The sequence below is a fragment of the Centruroides vittatus genome, unplaced genomic scaffold (assembly GCF_030686945.1).
Source record: "Centruroides vittatus isolate TY-2023 unplaced genomic scaffold, ASM3068694v2 contig_166, whole genome shotgun sequence".
NCBI lineage: Eukaryota > Metazoa > Arthropoda > Arachnida > Scorpiones > Buthidae > Centruroides > Centruroides vittatus.
Genome location: NW_027121006.1, coordinates 80,262 through 97,737, shown reverse-complemented (window position 1 = coordinate 97,737; position 17,476 = coordinate 80,262). Strand labels below are relative to the sequence as shown.

General features: G+C 36.7%; 1 protein-coding gene across 1 annotated transcript; it reads right to left on the bottom strand.

Annotated features, from left to right (window-relative positions):
- Nucleotides 1-2,885: 2,885 nt before the first annotated feature.
- Nucleotides 2,886-9,041, bottom strand: LOC136968950 (uncharacterized). Its single transcript, XM_067263026.1, has 3 exons — nucleotides 8,847-9,041; nucleotides 5,823-5,981; nucleotides 2,886-3,422 (listed from the first exon to the last, which is right to left on the bottom strand). The coding sequence occupies exons 1-3, from the start codon at nucleotides 9,039-9,041 to the stop codon at nucleotides 2,886-2,888; spliced, it is 891 nt and encodes a 296-aa protein (XP_067119127.1).
- Between the last annotated feature and the right edge of the window lie 8,435 nt (nucleotides 9,042-17,476).

Genomic DNA, 17,476 nt, shown 5'->3' with positions numbered 1-17,476 from the left:
TCTCCTTTAAAAGACGCTGTATCGACTTTACGCTCATTTTCATTCATTTCAATCATTTATTTTAAAAGTACATGGTAGTGTACATATCCTGGCCCCGCTAGAGCATTACCAGGAAGTTTACATATTATTAAATATATACAGTAATCATATTTTATATACATATACATTAATAGTAAATAATAATAATAGTAAATAATATGAGAAAAATTATAATGATAAATACATCTATGACATTTATAAGTATAAATAATGAGAATAAATAATATTATTAAAACTAAGTGTAATATTCAATAAACAAAGAGGAAAATATGCTTGGCAGTTTATGCCTGCCTAGGCGAGCTCTTGGAGTACATTGTAGATATGTACTTAAGAATCTTTAGTTCTAAGCAGAGCTTTGTGTGCATTTAAGTATCATTTAGACCCGAGTCAAACCAATGTTGAGAACATTCAACATGTATAAGATGATATAAGATGATATTTTATGAATCTTCTTCGCAACTTCTATAAGTAGTTGAAGACAATTGTGTAGATTCGTTGAAAATAAACGTGGTTGAGCTACAGATAAGCCGAATGCCCAGGAGAGGTGGTGTAGATGACTTTCACTGCCACGTTGCACTTTCAAACCCCATCGAACATGTAGCACATAGCACCTTGAAGCACCATAAATTACTAGAAGCACCGTGGAACACTAAAAGCACCACAAAACACATCAAAGCACTTAACTCACTTAAACACGTTGCACTTTCAAGCACATAAGGCTCATAAAGCACATTGCACTTTGTAGCAGTATAAAACAACTTGCACATTGCACTTTCAAGCACCTTGAAACACATTGCATCAAATAGCATCTTGAAGCAACATAAAACACTGGAAGCACCATAAGCCACTAGAAGCACCACAAAACACTAGCACTGACGAAGAATTTTGGAGCACAAGAAGGCTCTTCAACGCACACAGAAGCATGCTGATCACATTCTATATGTTGAAATTTGCAGAATCACGCTCAACACAGGAGACAGTTGGAACAACGAATTTCGTTGGCACGATGAATTTTGATGAACCAAGCAGAGAAAAGCACATGCAAAGAGGCATATTGCAGTTGTTATAAGCAGCACAGCAGAATCATCACAACATACATATGTCCCATATAAGTCCATCTTTGTGGGCGAAGACTGTAAAGTCAACTCAGTCAAGATCTCAAATCAATTAAGGACCCTACATCATCATGGCGTAGTCTGGTGAAGCACATAATTGAATGCACACTGCTGAGTCTCAGACACAAGTATTTCTCATAAGGGATTAATGTTATAATGCCCAAAGTTGAAATACAGTCATTGGTAATTCTCAATAGGGGTTAAATGTCGTAATGTATAAGGTCGACAAAATATTTGATTTTCAAAATAATCACAGAAGTAATGAATAACTCAGATTACGTTCGGTTATAGCACCTAGTAAGTACAGTACATCACATCTAGCCGTAGGCACTTAACAACAGTTCATAACAGTTAAGTAAGCCAGAATTAATACAGGCTCAGACGAATAAAACAGTAAGCATCCCATGCATATCCATGGGTAGCCAACATATATAGACAAATTAATAGAAGTGATGGCGAGAACAAGAGAACTCAGAGATGAATAGAGAATTAATACAATATGTTAGGAAATCGACAGAATCATAGACAAAACCATAAGTGTTAAGACCACCACATTTTCCTATGAATGGAAAAACGGTAAAATTGGAGAAGACCTTGAAATATCTAGGAGTAGTTATTGACCTCCGACTTAATTGGGACAAGCATGTCAAATCCATTAGAAACCGTACTGGTTTTATTCTGCAAGGTTTTGCGCAGGTGGCTAGAAAAACTTAGGGCTCTCCTCTGATGCAATGACTCTTATCTATGAAGGTATATACATCCCCATCATGACCTATGCATGCAGAACCTGGGGATGGGCCACATCTGAAGTACATACAAAAAGGAAGCTTATATCATCACAGAAACGTGCATTACTTTTGAGAACTAAAGCGTTCCGTACTATAAGCAATCAAAGTCTTCAAGTGATTGCGCAGAAACCATCTCTAGATCTAATTATTATTAAACGACGTAAGTTACAACTAGTTAAATATATATTGGTGTTGCCTAGTTTGTTAAAAACGATCCCTTTTCTTTTGACAGGGTTAAAATAAAACTTATGGTCTATTCCCCAGCTGTATATCCTTTGTATCAAAAGGTTACCCTTACTCTCCAGGTCCGCTCTAGAGCGACCACCTATCAACATTATATCATCATCTGCGTACGCAATTGAGTCTGTCTGCCCAAAATCTTGGGTAAGGAATCGATCAAAAGTTATATTCCAAAACAGGGGTCCACAAACAGAGCCCTGCGGACATCCTTTGGATACAGATTTCCTCACATGATGTTGTCCGTTTTGTAATACCGCCACTCTATATTGTAAGTAGTCTTGAATGATATTACAGATGTTTTGCGGACACTTGATCTGTCGCAATTGCAGTTTAATGAGTGGCCACCAACCGTTATCAAATGCTTTTGATATATCCAAACTAATCCCTAATACATATTTGTTGTTCTCAAGCAGGTGTTTTGTTTTCTTGACCATATGCTCAATCGCATCTTCTGCCGATCTTTGTGGCCGAAAGCCAAATTAGGACCGAGACATTTGTTTGTTTCAACAAACTAAGAAAGTCTACTAGTAATAAGTCTTTCTAATATTTTGCCCAGTATTGATAATAAGGAGATAGGTCTTACGTCATCCGAGGATCCAGGCTTTGGGACAGGGACAACTCTCGCAATCTTCCAGGAAACTGGGAAGATAGCATGATAAAGGCATGTATTGTACAAACGTATAAGGTGTTGTGGTATTAGAATTCATAATTTTATAGCAATATCGGTAGTATTACTATCCAGGCCGGGGGACTTGCCCTTTTTTAGGTTGCAAAAAGCTTGACTGATTTCTCCATCGGAAAAAGGTGAAATATTTTCAGTGTCTTCCATCAAGTCAGCTTCTGCGCGAATGTGTCTCTGTAAATCCGTGCCGCTGTCAGGATCATCTGTTGGGCAAAAGATATCCAACTGAGAAGCAAATGTTTGGACTAGTGTCATTGGCACGTTTTCAGCACAATCAGGGGTGATTATGATATTAGTTTTCCTAAGTTTATTAGTACACATTTTCGTAATATAGCCCCATGGGTTTTTAGCAGTCTCTGTACAAAAATCTCTCCAACTGCGCATCTCAGTTTTGATGGTTTGTTTGTATATTCGTTGGCTTTCAAGATATGCAGATCTATGAATCCCACGTGTTCGATCGTCCCTACATCTTTGATACATTTTCTTGAGATGTCCAGTTGTTCTACGAAGATTTTCTATTTCTGCAGTCCACCATGGTACCCTCCTTTTTTGACGTATCTTTTTTGGAATAAATAAGTCACATGTATTTGATATTGTTGTAATATTATTATCTGAGGATAGTAATTTGAATCGGACTTGATTCGATTTGAACGTTTCAATTCCGCACGTTGGTTTATTTTATTACAACGATATCCTGAAGATGACCCAGAATGGGTCGAAAACGTTTGAACAAGTATGAACGCGATTAACTGGAACAATTAAGGTTATGTTAGATGAAGTATTATAATCTATTTGTTTAATAGGTGGTCGTCTCTTTAATCCGAAAGAATTCGGTAGACTGTCTTACAGCTAAACAGGCTTAAAAACTTTTTTATTGGTATTTCATCAAATGCATTTCGGACCAGTTTTATGAGTCCTGGTCCCTCATCAGTGCTACAGGAAACAAAGATTTTTATTAACATGAGTGACGCGAGTACGAAAATAATAAGATTTACAAAAATTCCTTAAAACAACATTCTTAAAAAAACACAATCTTTTATACCTTTTTGGTTCTTCGTATACTCCTTATTAACTATACATTGCTCACTGGGTTCTGTTTTTATATTCGTTCTTTTATTCCTATTTACCCGTGTACTTACAGTAGTGCTACAATTAATTATAAAGTTTTCTTATATAAAAATTTTCCGAGCAAATGGTTTACAAAGTTCTGTGTAACTTATACAGAGTTTTCTATAAAAAATACGTACTTACTATTTTTTCCCGGATGTATTTCAAACATTTTCCAATACATTTTGGTTCTCTAAATCTACTCCTAAGGCTATTCGAAAAGCATTACGCTTTTTACAATTCTAGAACGTTTTTCACAGTAGAGTGCCAACACACAAAACTATTAGGCTGTTGCGCCCTCTATTACATAATACCACTGTTGGTCGATTTGAAACATAACACCTCCCCTTGGTTTAACCACATAATGAACAACAATTGCCAAATAGAAAAAAATAACACCAAAATTTTACATTCCGAAAAAAAAATATATATATATATATATATATATATTTTTACGTAGGTTTGTATATATATATATATTATATATATATATATATACAAACGTAGGTTTAAAGAACACGTAGAAATAATAAAACATAGCAATAATAGTGATTTAGTAAATCTGTCAAATGGAATGCAAATCGACCAACAGTGGTATTATGTAATAGAGGGCGCAACAGCCTAATAGTTTTGTGTGTTGGCACTCTACTGTGAAAAACGTTCTAGAATTGTAAAAAGCGTAATGCTTTTCGAATAGCCTTAGGGGTAGATTTATAGAACCAAAATGTATTGGAAAATGTTTGAAATACATCCGGGAAAAAATAGTAAGTACGTATTTTTTATAGAAAACTCTGTATAAGTTACACAGAACTTTGTAAACCATTTGCTCGGAAAATTTTTATATAAGAAAACTTTATAATTAATTGTAGCACTACTGTAAGTACACGGGTAAATAGGAATAAAAGAACGAATATAAAAACAGAACCCAGTGAGCAATGTATAGTTAATAAGGAGTATACGAAGAACCAAAAAGGTATAAAAGATTGTGTTTTTTTAAGAATGTTGTTTTAAGGAATTTTTGTAAATCTTATTATTTTCGTACTCGCGTCACTCATGTTAATAAAAATCTTTGTTTCCTGTAGCACTGATGAGGGACCAGGACTCATAAAACTGGTCCGAAATGCATTTGATGAAATACCAATAAAAAAGTTTTTAAGCCTGTTTAGCTGTAAGACAGTCTACCGAATTCTTTCGGATTAAAGAGACGACCACCTATAAATACAGCTACTAAAAAAATTTTAATAAAAATCTATTTGTTGTCTATCATCCACAGGATTTTCTGTGTAGTGTGGTATTAAATGTGTTTCTAAGTAATCCTTTAATCCCAACCAATTTGCATTGGTTAAAGCATATTTCAAAGGAGGTAAGTATGCAGGGATTCGACCATCATCAGAGTTCGAGAAATCCAAGGTAATAAACACATGCTCAGTGAGACTATCCTCAGCAAGGACTCTCCAATTACTAATTTTTGTGTATATTTTATTACAACCAACTGCGACATCAATGCAGCTTTCACCTCTATGTGAGATGAAAGTTGGTGGAGAGAATGGATTATTAATTATTAGGAGATTATGACGGATGCAAAACTCCTCAAGTAAGCCTCCACGCCGGTCGAAAACAAGAAATAAATATTCATGTCACCAGCAATCAAAATGTGTAAACCTCGAAAGGCGTCAACAATCCTCTGTAGACTGTCAATGAATTCCTCAGAATCAGAATCACCAGGAAAATATATGTTAATTACAATAAGTCGTAAGTCATTTAAATTAACTTCAATGGTGATCATGTATTGGCCACTATATGCGGAATGATGCATGACAGAGATGTAAGTATTGGGACTAATGTTATTACCCACGGAAACAGAGCAGTCCCACGAAGAACCGGGCAGAAAGATGGAAGACACGCAGGGATATCCCTGTGGCAATATGGTACTTGTATCAACACTATATCATATTCGTTAATAAACTTACTTAAAAGAGAGGTAGTAGCAATGCTGCTACCAACAATAATCTGCAGAAATCGTATTTTATGATAATTACTCGGTTCCCTATTCTGTTCTAGAGAATATACTTCTTAATACGATGTTTTATAGAAGAACTATCCCTTGCGTTGTGTTGGTTGTGCATATTGTCACGCAGACTTTGATTGTCACACAGATTTGCTACTACTGTAGTAGCAAATTGGTTCATGCTTTCGATTTGGACATTCATTGTAGGGATGTTTTTCGGCGCAATGGCTACGTATTAGTAGAGTGTGGACAGTCGCGGGCAGAATGATTGTATCCGCAACACTTAAAACACTGCAGGATCGGACAAAAGTCTACGACCCTGCAGCGTGACCATCCACATTAGCTTTTCCTATTTCCAAGAGAAGTTTTCGGACATATGGTGAGACTTCTACCACCCAGTTCTTATACGTAGAATTCTTCTCCCATTGTAAATTTAGCACATTGCTTCATGAATTTCTCCTCATTCAGGTTTTCATAAATAATATGGTTTTGTTGATCGACTTTACGCTGTCCGAGCGTGCATTTTCCCCACGTAATGGAACGTTTGTAAGAAATTGCCAATTTTATTTTTTTTACGCGGTACGAAGGATATGCAGCCAAAATACTTTTGCCATGGGATGTTTATACCCGCAGTTCGCTTTTAAACTATTGATCCGGAAGTACGTGACGTATGGACTAACTGTCCGGGTTTCGTATCGTCTTCTATTTCCTCTAGCCGGCCGCGTAAACGAAAACGGCGACTCCGTGACACAAGGCGCTTTGTGGCCGAAGAATGTCTTATGCGGCGGATGGCTTTGTAATTGCAAAACTCACGCAGCACAATGACCATCGATTCGGATTCTGCCAATTGCACGACACAAAACGCCTTCTCTTACGTAGTCGCCAATGTTTGCACTTAGTAGACACGAGACGTTAGAATGCGAACTCGGTTACGAGCTGTTTGTAAATTACATAACGCACATTGAGGAGGGGATCCGCCAAATATGTCATATGCTGAGAAGACGGCTCGGAGTAAGCCTTTTTTTATCGAAATAATAACGAGTAATGTTATAAATTTTCTTTTAATCTTTCGGTTGAATTTTAGGTCGGCTGCTTTTGTGTTGACACAATTAACTTTTTTCCAGCAAAAACGGAGTAATTTGGATGTAAAGTTTCGCATAGGCATAAGTCACTCGTGGACGAGAACAGTATTGGGATTGGCTGCTAACTAATGAGTCGTACGATCTAAATACAGATGTCAACTGGTCAAGCGACATATAACATATATAATAATAATACAACGCTGTACATATAATAATGTACAGCGTTGTATCCACAGATGAGTCCAGCAGGCGAAATGCATTTGGAAAATATACTAAGAAATAAATATTGAATTTTGATTGTGATCCATGTGTTGAATTTCTTGAAGTCGGATAGAAGAGAGTAATTTTTAACTCGTTTATTTCTGAAAATATAATTTTAGAATTATTAATTTAATTTATTTAATAACCGATCCCATTGTTTTTAATTTTTAATTTTATATTTTAATAAATATATGATATAAATTATCAATAATAACAAAAAACAACAACAAACATATAAAACAGTACAAATAATCAAAACAACAGGGTATATAAAAGTAAATAATAAGCAGATAATCAAATCGCTTTGTACATATTAGTGTTTTTCAGAAGCTGTAATAGCTTGTCAAAATTAGGCCTCTGGCCCAAAACACATAGCTTTGCCTTTTCTCGAAGCTATGTGTTTAACACTTACAGTACAGTTACAATACTGGCATATTGGCTGGTCATCACCTTTAAAAAGGTATTGATGAGTCAACCGAGTATGTCCAATACGCAAACAAGGATTATCTCAGATCTCCTATCATACACTTCATTATGTCAATTTTCTGTCAAAGGTATGTCTCGTGCAGTTTATTGAGGACTTGTGCGTTTCACATGTTTTGCCATCTCTACTAGTTTTCGATGACTATCTTCAAGTAGCCTCCTTCAATAGGCATTGCATGCTGTGAAAGACTCGCTGACTTTGCAGCTGCATCAGCTTGTTCATTCTCTCTTATACCCACGTGACGTGAAAACCAAGAAAATTTTAGTGATAAATTAGTCGCATAAAAATGGCAAATCAGTTAACAAATTCTAAAATCAAGAAAAACGAATTAACAAAATAATAATAATAAATACAAGCGGATCAAAAATATACCAAACAAAAGTGATAATACTTGCATACTAGAAATATTTTATTCATATATGTGAGACTTTTTCTTTTGACTCTGAAAAAACTTTAATTGAGGTAAGAAAGGTTTGGATAACAGGAACGTTTTAAGGAATACAAATTACATAAAAATATTGTGATTATTATAAAAAACTAATGTAGGACTTCTTTTTCGTCTTCCGTCTTTTCGCGCGTTCTTCTTCAACCGTCGTCTCCTCTCGCGAAGTCGCGTCTCGTCCCGCCCTCGTCGTTCGCCGGCAGATGGCGTTTCACTTTTCACATATATATAGAGCCCTATATAAACAGAGTATGGCCAGTCTAACGTGTGGATGCCATCTTGACGCCAAAGTGCAGTGCTACAGCACTACTTAGCCTTTAAATTAACAATGTTAGAAACAGAAATCAGATTCAGAAAAAAGTTATATTAAGTTAAACATTTTTAGAAATAAGTTTTGGTTAATTTGTACCTAGGTAATTCAAGATGGCGGACTGATCGCTTGCGACTGCCGACGCTCGCGACGGCGGCTGTTGCAAGCGAGACGCGATCACGCGACCACCTCGAAAAAACGTCGACGCCTAACTAAAAAAAATGCGCGTTGCATGTAAAAGCTAGTACTACTATTACTAAGTATACGAAAAAAATACATTTTACTCACCTGCACGAAGGCTGTCATTTTCGCTTCTTTTTTTTCGGCAACGACGACTTGCTGACCGGTTTTCGATTCGGCTTGGGACCCTTCTTTTCTTCGTCCGTTTGACAGTAGTTTGCCCAATCGACAGACGTGTGAGCACTGATAGAGCACGCAAAGGCCGCGTTCTTTAGCGTGCATTCCAAGCACAGCAAGTGCCATACGAAGGAAAACACGTCCCCCCAAGAAATGTGTCCGCACTTACCCCTAAAGGTACCTTCAAAAGCGGAAGAGTCCTATTTACAATAGGCGCATCTCATAGCCACGGAGTTCCTGTCGGCACGGTACACAAACTTCGACGCACGGGAACAAGCGGTACAAACGGCCTCGACGTGTTGCAAACCTAGTTTTACGGCCAATTTCACGTCGGACGGAATTCTCTCGTCCATCCCTAACGTGACCAGACGTCCCGTTTTGAACGGGACTGTCCCTTTTTAGAGTTACGAGTCCCGGTGTCCCCGAAATGAACTCTGGGACGCAAAATTGTCCCGTTTTCTGAAACCGCGCGAAAATTTGAGTAGTCGAGCCGGCCGGACGCGATCGGTGTGCGAGAGCAAACCGCGTTGTCGGTTGACGCGACGATAGCCGAGAGTGGCGAAGACGTCATCGCTTGCGCTTTGTTGACTAATTGTTTGGCAGATTTTTCGTTCGCCCACTTATCGATATTTGTTTTGTTGTTGTTTGATGCTCGTGTACCTAGTAAATAACTTAAACTTCTTTTGTTTTGGAATCATAAGTTAAAATGCCGAAACGCAAGTGTACGTTCAATGTTAACTTACAAGCAAAATATCTGTTTATCAAGCAAATAAATACTCCCTCAGATGTCAGATGTGAAAAGTGTCGTACAGAATTTAGCGTTTCCCATGATGGTGCCAGTGATATTGAACAGCATTTGAAGTCTGAAAAACATAAAAATGCCGATCGTACCGCCGCTTCGAGTTCTTCGATGTTAACCTTTTTCAAGAAATCGGACGCACCAACTTTAAACATCCCGGAAGATGTCAACCAGCTCATACAGGAAATCGACAGCTACGGTATCGACCTCACAAATACGCAAGACCAAACCCACCCTAGTAAATTCTCACCAGTGAACATCAACGTTCTTCAAGGCAGCATCCCGAAGGGCAAGAATTTCTACACGGATGGCTCAAAAACTATCAACTCAGTTGGAGCTGCGGTTTACTTAGCAGACCCTACCAACTCCATCCATTGGCAGGCCGTTTACAGGCTCAGGGACCACTGCTCTAACAATCAGGCAGAGTCCCTGGCCCTCCTCCGCGCCCTGCAATTTGTAAAGACCAACCTCACCGACTTTCGAAATAGCCACATCAATATCATTAGCGACAGTAGGGTCGCTCTATATCAGATCAGAAGCGGAAACCGTAAGCTCCCTATTGTTAAAGATAGTCTTCTCATTCTGAATCAGCTGACATTCAGCTGATTCAGAATGTCCAATTCCATTGGGTCAAGGGCCACTCTGACGTCCCTGGCAACGACCGGGCAGACGCCCTGGCCAAAAAGGCTGACGCCATAGCCAAGAACTTCGCATATCACGCTATTCCTCTTACAACAATCGTTAACAACCTATGCTCCGCAACGCTTAAGATGTGGCAGCATGAGTGGGATAGCGAAACAACTGGACGACACACCCATGCCTTCATCCCCAACATCGAACATCGTCTACGTAACCATTTCTTCACCAACCATGACCTAACCCAAATGCTCACAGCGCACGGTAAGTTCAACACATACCTGCATAGATTCCACAACAGAAGTGATGCCCTGTGTACCTGTGGCATCCCTGAGGAAGAAGACCCGACGCATATAACCTTCACCTGCCCCTTCTACAGCACCCAGAGGACTGCACTTCGGAGAACAGCAGAGACAGAAGGACTTTTCTGGCCATGCCATCTGAAAGACTTAATCAACAACAAAAAACTCTTCACTGCATACAAAAACTTTGTATCGTAGATTGGACTCAGCGATTACTCTAGGATAACAACCAACAACGGTTAACAAGCTGAACTGTACCACAGTGCTGAACTTCTGTTTTGTATATAATTCCACTTACTACTGTAACTTACCATGTATCATATTTTGTACAAATTTTGTTTTCTTTTAATAATTTTCTAGCCTGGCAGGTACTCATGAGATATCCTCTTCTTCTATAACATTTCCTCCCTCCTTCTCCAACCTTTACCTCTACCTCTATCTCTATTTCTATCCCTTCCCCCCTTCCACTACAGGCAATACCTTTGGTGCGCCCTAGCTTTCCAATACTAATACTAATACTAATACTAATAATTTGACAGCAAAAGTCGTGGCATTTTGCGGAGACAATGCCAACGTCAATTTTGGAGACGGCCGGATGGCCGAGCGGTCAAGGTGACAGCCTACCGCTCTGGGGGACCCGGGATCGAATCCGAACGGGTCGAATAATCCCCAGGAATTTTTCGGGGGTGGTCCGTTCGGATATGTCGGGCCCCGTCCCTCACCACCCGGTCGCCCCATTGTGGGCCTGGCCGAACTCATAATGGGCCTTCTAAAAGAGGCCCTCTTAGTGCCCACAGGGCGGAAACAGTTAAAAAAAAAAGTCAATTTCGGAGGTGCGGCTAGGCGAGGAACTAACAATGTGTTAACGAAATTGCAATCATCACTGAAAAAGCCATTGATAGGTATTGGATGTGGAGCCCATGTAATTCACAATGCAATAAAATCAGCTGCAGACAGGCTACCCTTAGATTACGAAAGCATTATTGTGAAGATATATTAATTTTTTTATATTTACCCGATTCGAGTTGAAGCTCTAAAGGAGTTTTGCGCCGAAACTGAAACGGAATATCAACAAATTCTCGGCTATAGCAAAACTAGATGGCTTGCTCTTATGCCTGCCTTGGAAAAGGTTTTAAAAATGTATCAGCCATTAAAAAAGCTACTTTTTGAATATTGAAAAATGTCCCCTGTTACTAAAAAACTTTTTTGAAGATCCCGCATCCGAATTGTGGCTTTATTTTTTACACGCTCTGTCAGCAAGTTTTCATCAAGCTGTATTGAAACTGGAAGGTCAGACTGTATCGGCAATTGAAGCTGCAAAAGAAATTAATCAACTAAAAGACAATTTGACTCAGAAACAGACCATTCAGTTTCTTCCATTTATGGTCCGTCAATTAATAGTGAAATCGAAAGATAATGTTACTGACATAGATGAAGAGTTTGTGAAAAGGGCGGCTACAGAATTTTATCAAACAAGCCGTGAATATCTGGAGCAGTAGACTTGCTTTCTTACCAAAGAAATGGAAATATTTTATTGGGCAGATTTAAAAAAGGTCCCCGCATGGGAAGACGTTCAAAAATCTCTGGATGTATTAATTGAAAAGGAATATATTGACTGTAATAAAGATGCAGAAGTTTTTGACGAATTTTCGTTAATTTGTAACTACATTACATCGGATAAAGTAACCGAATGGAATAATCTAAATGTTTCCACGGAAACTCGTTGGGTGGAAGTATTCAAACACTTTCGAGCCAACAATCTTCGGCATGAAAACTTTTCTATTTTATTTGAATATATTTTATGTTTGCCCGCTACAAATGCTCCAGTAGAAAGAGTATTTTCTATGATGAACAAATTGTGGCCATCTGAGAAGACCCAGTTACAAATTTCGGTTCTAAAGGCAATGTTGATAATTAAGGTGAATATAAAAAAAACGTGCCAAGAGTTTCATTCTTACTTAAAATCATCACCAGCTATATTAAAGCAAATTTGTTCCTCTGATAAATATAAACATAACTAAACGTTTCGGGTATATATATTTTTTAATTCGTAACTTTTAAGCTAACAGACTTTTCCTGAATAAATAACTTTAAAAAAGTGTTTTTTTATTGACTACCTGTTAATTAACCTAAATAAACCAATGTCCCGTTTTGAGTCAAAAAATAAATGGTCACGTTATCCATCCCCAAATCGTTAAATTTGCTTCCAAGCAATTCAAAAAACATTACCGAATCACACCTAGTCCAGAATTCTTCCGAAATTATCACTTCGGTCGACATTATTATTATTCTCGGGTTTCTTTTTCTTTCTTTCTTTCTTTCTTTCTAAATTTCCAAAAAAACGACATAAACAAAATGCAAAACGTCAGGAATAAACCTCGATACGAAAGGAGAAAAAAAGGGGGCACGTACCGTAAAGAGAGCAGTAGGAAAATTCTAGAGAACCAAAAAACAAAAACGTCTCTCATACGCCACAACCTTGCGAATGAAAACGAAAATTTGCATAATTTCAGCGCAAGGAAAAAATTTACGAGGAACGAAGCGATTTGCATAAAAAAATTGCCAGATTTCGAAAAGCGCCCTCTACAGTCTCCGGTACCGAGATTTCCGAACGGTAGCGGATCACGTGATCGCGTATCGCTGGCAACAGTCGCCGTCGGGAGCATCGCCAGTCGCAACAGGTAAGGCCGCCATCTTGAATTACCTAGGTACAAATTAACCTAATTTTTAATTATGTTCGGAGTAATTGTAGTTTATAATTGATGGACAAAATCGCTAGAAGCAAAAAAGTGAAAATAATATTTAAAAATTATATTTAGTGGATCACGTTTATTCACAGCACTATTGAAATATAAATAATATAAAAAATATGTATTTAAATTTAAAAATATAATATCTAAAGACAAAAATTATAAAAAAATCAATAAAGTTTATTTTTAAACAAGAAAAACTCAAGTAACAGTGTAACATAGTAACATAACACAGCGTAACATGGTGACATAACATAGTGTAATATAGTAACAAATTTTTCACTTATTTAGTGTATTGTTATTTTTCTGATATAAATTAAATTAACAGTATAATTTAGTATATTATTATTTTTATTTGTAATAGGAATTTATTTAGTGATTATCATCACTAAATATTGTTTAGACCAGGGTTGTCAAACATTTTTCCTAATGGGCCAAATCTTTTCTTAGTATTAGATGCCATGACCAAATGTTGAGTTATGAAAAATGGGCGAATATCTATAATTATGCAAATATAAATTTAAAGCTGATGAAATAATTATGAAGGTTATGAAGGTTGAAAATATTTAAATTATTACATTAGCAAAAAATATATATATGTAGACAATAAACAAAGACTACTACAGTAGAGCGTCGATAAGTGGAACGTCGGTAAGTGGAATGGCCGGAAAGTGGAACGATTTTCAGTCGGACTGTGTCGTGCTGAATCGAATGTTTTTGATACTAAATTTACTTCTAAAGTATAATTTTCATGTTTTTTATATTCTTTAATATATTTATTTTGTTTGTACAAAATGCAGAAATAATTTTTAACGATACGATAGCCTCGATGATTATTATAAAAATTTTCGTTAGGCTTAAAATCAACGAAAATTCAACGCGAAGCGACACGCAACGGAGAAAAATTTGAACATCGGACAGGTTAATGTATTTTTTCGTACAAAGTCGGAAACTGGAACAAATCATTAACTGGAAGGACCCCAGTCCCCAATTGGTTCCACTTATCGACGCTCTACTGTAATTTAATTAATTTTTTGCACATTTGTATCCTGACATGGATTTACTTGAAAAAACTAGATTTCCTATTTTTTATACCTGCATCATTTGTTTTTTTCTTTTGTAACTCTTGCGCAAATATATGAAATCTTACATTTAAAAATCTGTTCAATAAATGCCCTTTAATATCATGACATTGTGGAAATTGTTCTTGGGCCAATTCCTTAACCTGATTAAGAAATTGTTTCTTTACGTTAATGGCATTTCTAGAAAATTTTTCTTCAGCACATCTAAATAACTCTTCCACCCGTAGGAGCATGTTATATGCCGAAACTGTTGGATAGGTCAATGCATCTTTTTTAAATTCCCTTGCCTCTATCAGTTTTTGTATATGTTGAGGCATAGTCTCTGTACTTTTACTTTCAATTGACTGTAAGCAACTGTTACAGTGACTGTCTTTAATTTTTACTTGCCTTATGGCATATCCTGCAAGTAAATACAAGCAATCTTGCTCAAATTTCATAATGTCCACCACCTCTTCTCCTTTACAAAGAAATTCATCTTTGCTGAAGTAACTTTCTGTTATTGGACAGTTCTGAGAATTATCTAAAAACTCTGCAAGGAATTTCCCATCATCCTCGTCATAATTTGAAGATGATGGAGCTTTTAGATACTGAGCAATAGTCAGCAATCTCAGGTTATACTTGAATTCAAGTGCAGTTGGTGTAGGATTACCTTTTCTAATGCACGAAAACAAATTTTCAAGGAAATCCTGACTACACCTGGATGTCAAAAAAAAAATGGAAATTATGCTCTTGTAATAATAAGTCTGCCAGATCCAAAACTGAATGGTAGACAATATAGCCCCTGACTGTACTGGTTTCCAACCATTTCCAATTGTGAGGCCATTGAAAATTTCTATACATGATTTTAAGAAGACAATCGATTCATCATACTTGTTCTTATCATGTAGACTGAGTGCTGTAACAGGATGTCTTGATGACATGAGATTGAACCATTTGGCAATAACTTCAATAAACCAAGCTGTAGTTTCAACATTTCTACTCCAACCAACCTCATCAATCATGTATCGCATTGCAGTACTAGTCTTACAATTAAATAATTTCAAGGCAACATTAACTTTCATTTTCTGAAAATGATGTGTACTAAGTTGCTGTAAAGTAAGTTGAGGTGCTAACTTCAACTCACAATCACTTTGATAGTTAGCTAAATTAATAACATGATTCAGATCCACAACATTCGTTGGTAGATTATATTTATGAACAGTGTCAGCTGATAGAATAATATTTACATTATGTAACAGGGCAGCACGGAAATTTTTCAAAATATGTGGCGGATCTGCTATGAAGTAGATAGATCTAGATGAATCATAAGGATGAACAATCTTATTAATAGTTTCTGCATATTTGCCCACGTTGATCCCAAAGGCCTTCCACATTGCTCTATTTGCACTAGCCATGTCACATGTAATGCATATAATTTTCAGACCTATGTCTTCTGCTTCTTTAATAATACTAAGGATAATATCATGCAATACAACTCCTTTGCATGAATTTCCACTGAAAAAATATGCAACAGTTTGTTTCCATCGACTAGTGATACCACCAAGTACAAAGACTAATGCTTGACTTGCATATCCCTCATGTTCTGGCAGTGTTACATCACCTAAAAATCTATCACCCTGTGGATCATACTGAACACCCTGAGCAATAGCCATTTCATCTAACGATAAGCAGCAGAATTTTTCGTGGCTATTCATTTTCTGTGACTTTATTTTTAAATATGAGAACACATCGTGAAGTATTCCACTTTCAAAATTAATGTTCTGTAGTCGTCTTCGCAATGTCCGTAAAGACGGAAGAGGCAAGCCTTGTTCAATTAGCATTTCATAGCCTGATCTTCCACAAGCAAATTTTAACTGCAAGGCCTTTTTTATTGTATTATTTTGCCATTTTATTCCCCGTGTTGACACGTTTCCAAGTGCTGTCATTTGATCAGGATTAAAAATTAATTTTATGTTTGTATTCTGTGTATTGACTCTAGACTTTAATTTTCTTATCTCTTCATAGAGACCCTTCTTACTTTTCTGCACTCTTTTAACTCTGTGTAATGCATTATGCAATTGAGATTTTAGTTCATTAATCTGTTTTGATTTTGGTGACAGTGGCTGGCTAACAAAATTACTGGAGTCCCGAAATACTAAACCAGATGTCTCATTATCTTCATCTTCATTTGTGCTTTTACAGCCATCACCATTTTCTTCAAAAAGAAACAAAGTATGCAATAAGAAAAAATAGAATATTTAATAAGAATATTTTAAATTTATATTATAAATATACCTGTACTGGGCTGCATAGATGTCATAGGAGATAAATTTGTTGCATAACTGTGGTCCAAGGTCGGATCTATATGCTCACAATTGTTTCTATGCCCTGTTTTTGGTCCAGAGCATCTTCTTCTCTTAGGTGCAGGTCTATGAGAAAAAAGTGTAGGCACAGCATCACGCTTCAGCAATCTTCTTCCATCCTTCCTGTGATTCTCATACTGATCTTTCTCAAAATGAGCCTATGAGAGTTAATTGTAAATATTCACATTTCACTAAACCAATAAACTTATAAAGGCTAAAATGTAACAGGCTTAATACATTTTAGCCTTAGTTTATTAATGTGCAATGTACAATTAAATAGGTAGGCAAAGAGAAGTCCTTTCTCATAAAAATTCTGATTCTTACCTCACAAAGTACTGCATGTTTTCCAGGAATCCATAATTTCTCATTTTCATTCAGCCTGTTTACTTTAATCGCCCATATTTTTTTCTTGCTTCATCACTAGGAAATCGATGAAGTTTGAATTTAGGAGCTCTATTTGAGCAATTAACGGCTGAACAACCTGGCATGATTTATTTTTATGTGGTAGCTTTAGATGTATCGGCAGATCTAAAGGCTAAAATAATGATTTATAACGTCAGTATAGCTAAATAATAACTAACTCGATGTTTAAAATCTATTTTAGATCGGAATCACGTGGTATATAAAGTTTCTAATTCTGTTATTTATCG

Coding starts and splice junctions, on each gene's coding strand:
- LOC136968950 (XM_067263026.1), bottom strand. CDS start 9,041: ATGGCACTTGCTGTGCTTGGAATGCACGCTAAAGAACGCGGCCTTTGC. Junction 5,982..8,846: donor AAATGACAGCCTTCGTGCAG/GTGAGTAAAATG, acceptor CGATTTCTGCAG/ATTATTGTTGGTAGCAGCAT. Junction 3,423..5,822: donor GGACTGCTCTGTTTCCGTGG/GTAATAACATTA, acceptor ATTCCAAAAAAG/ATACGTCAAAAAAGGAGGGT.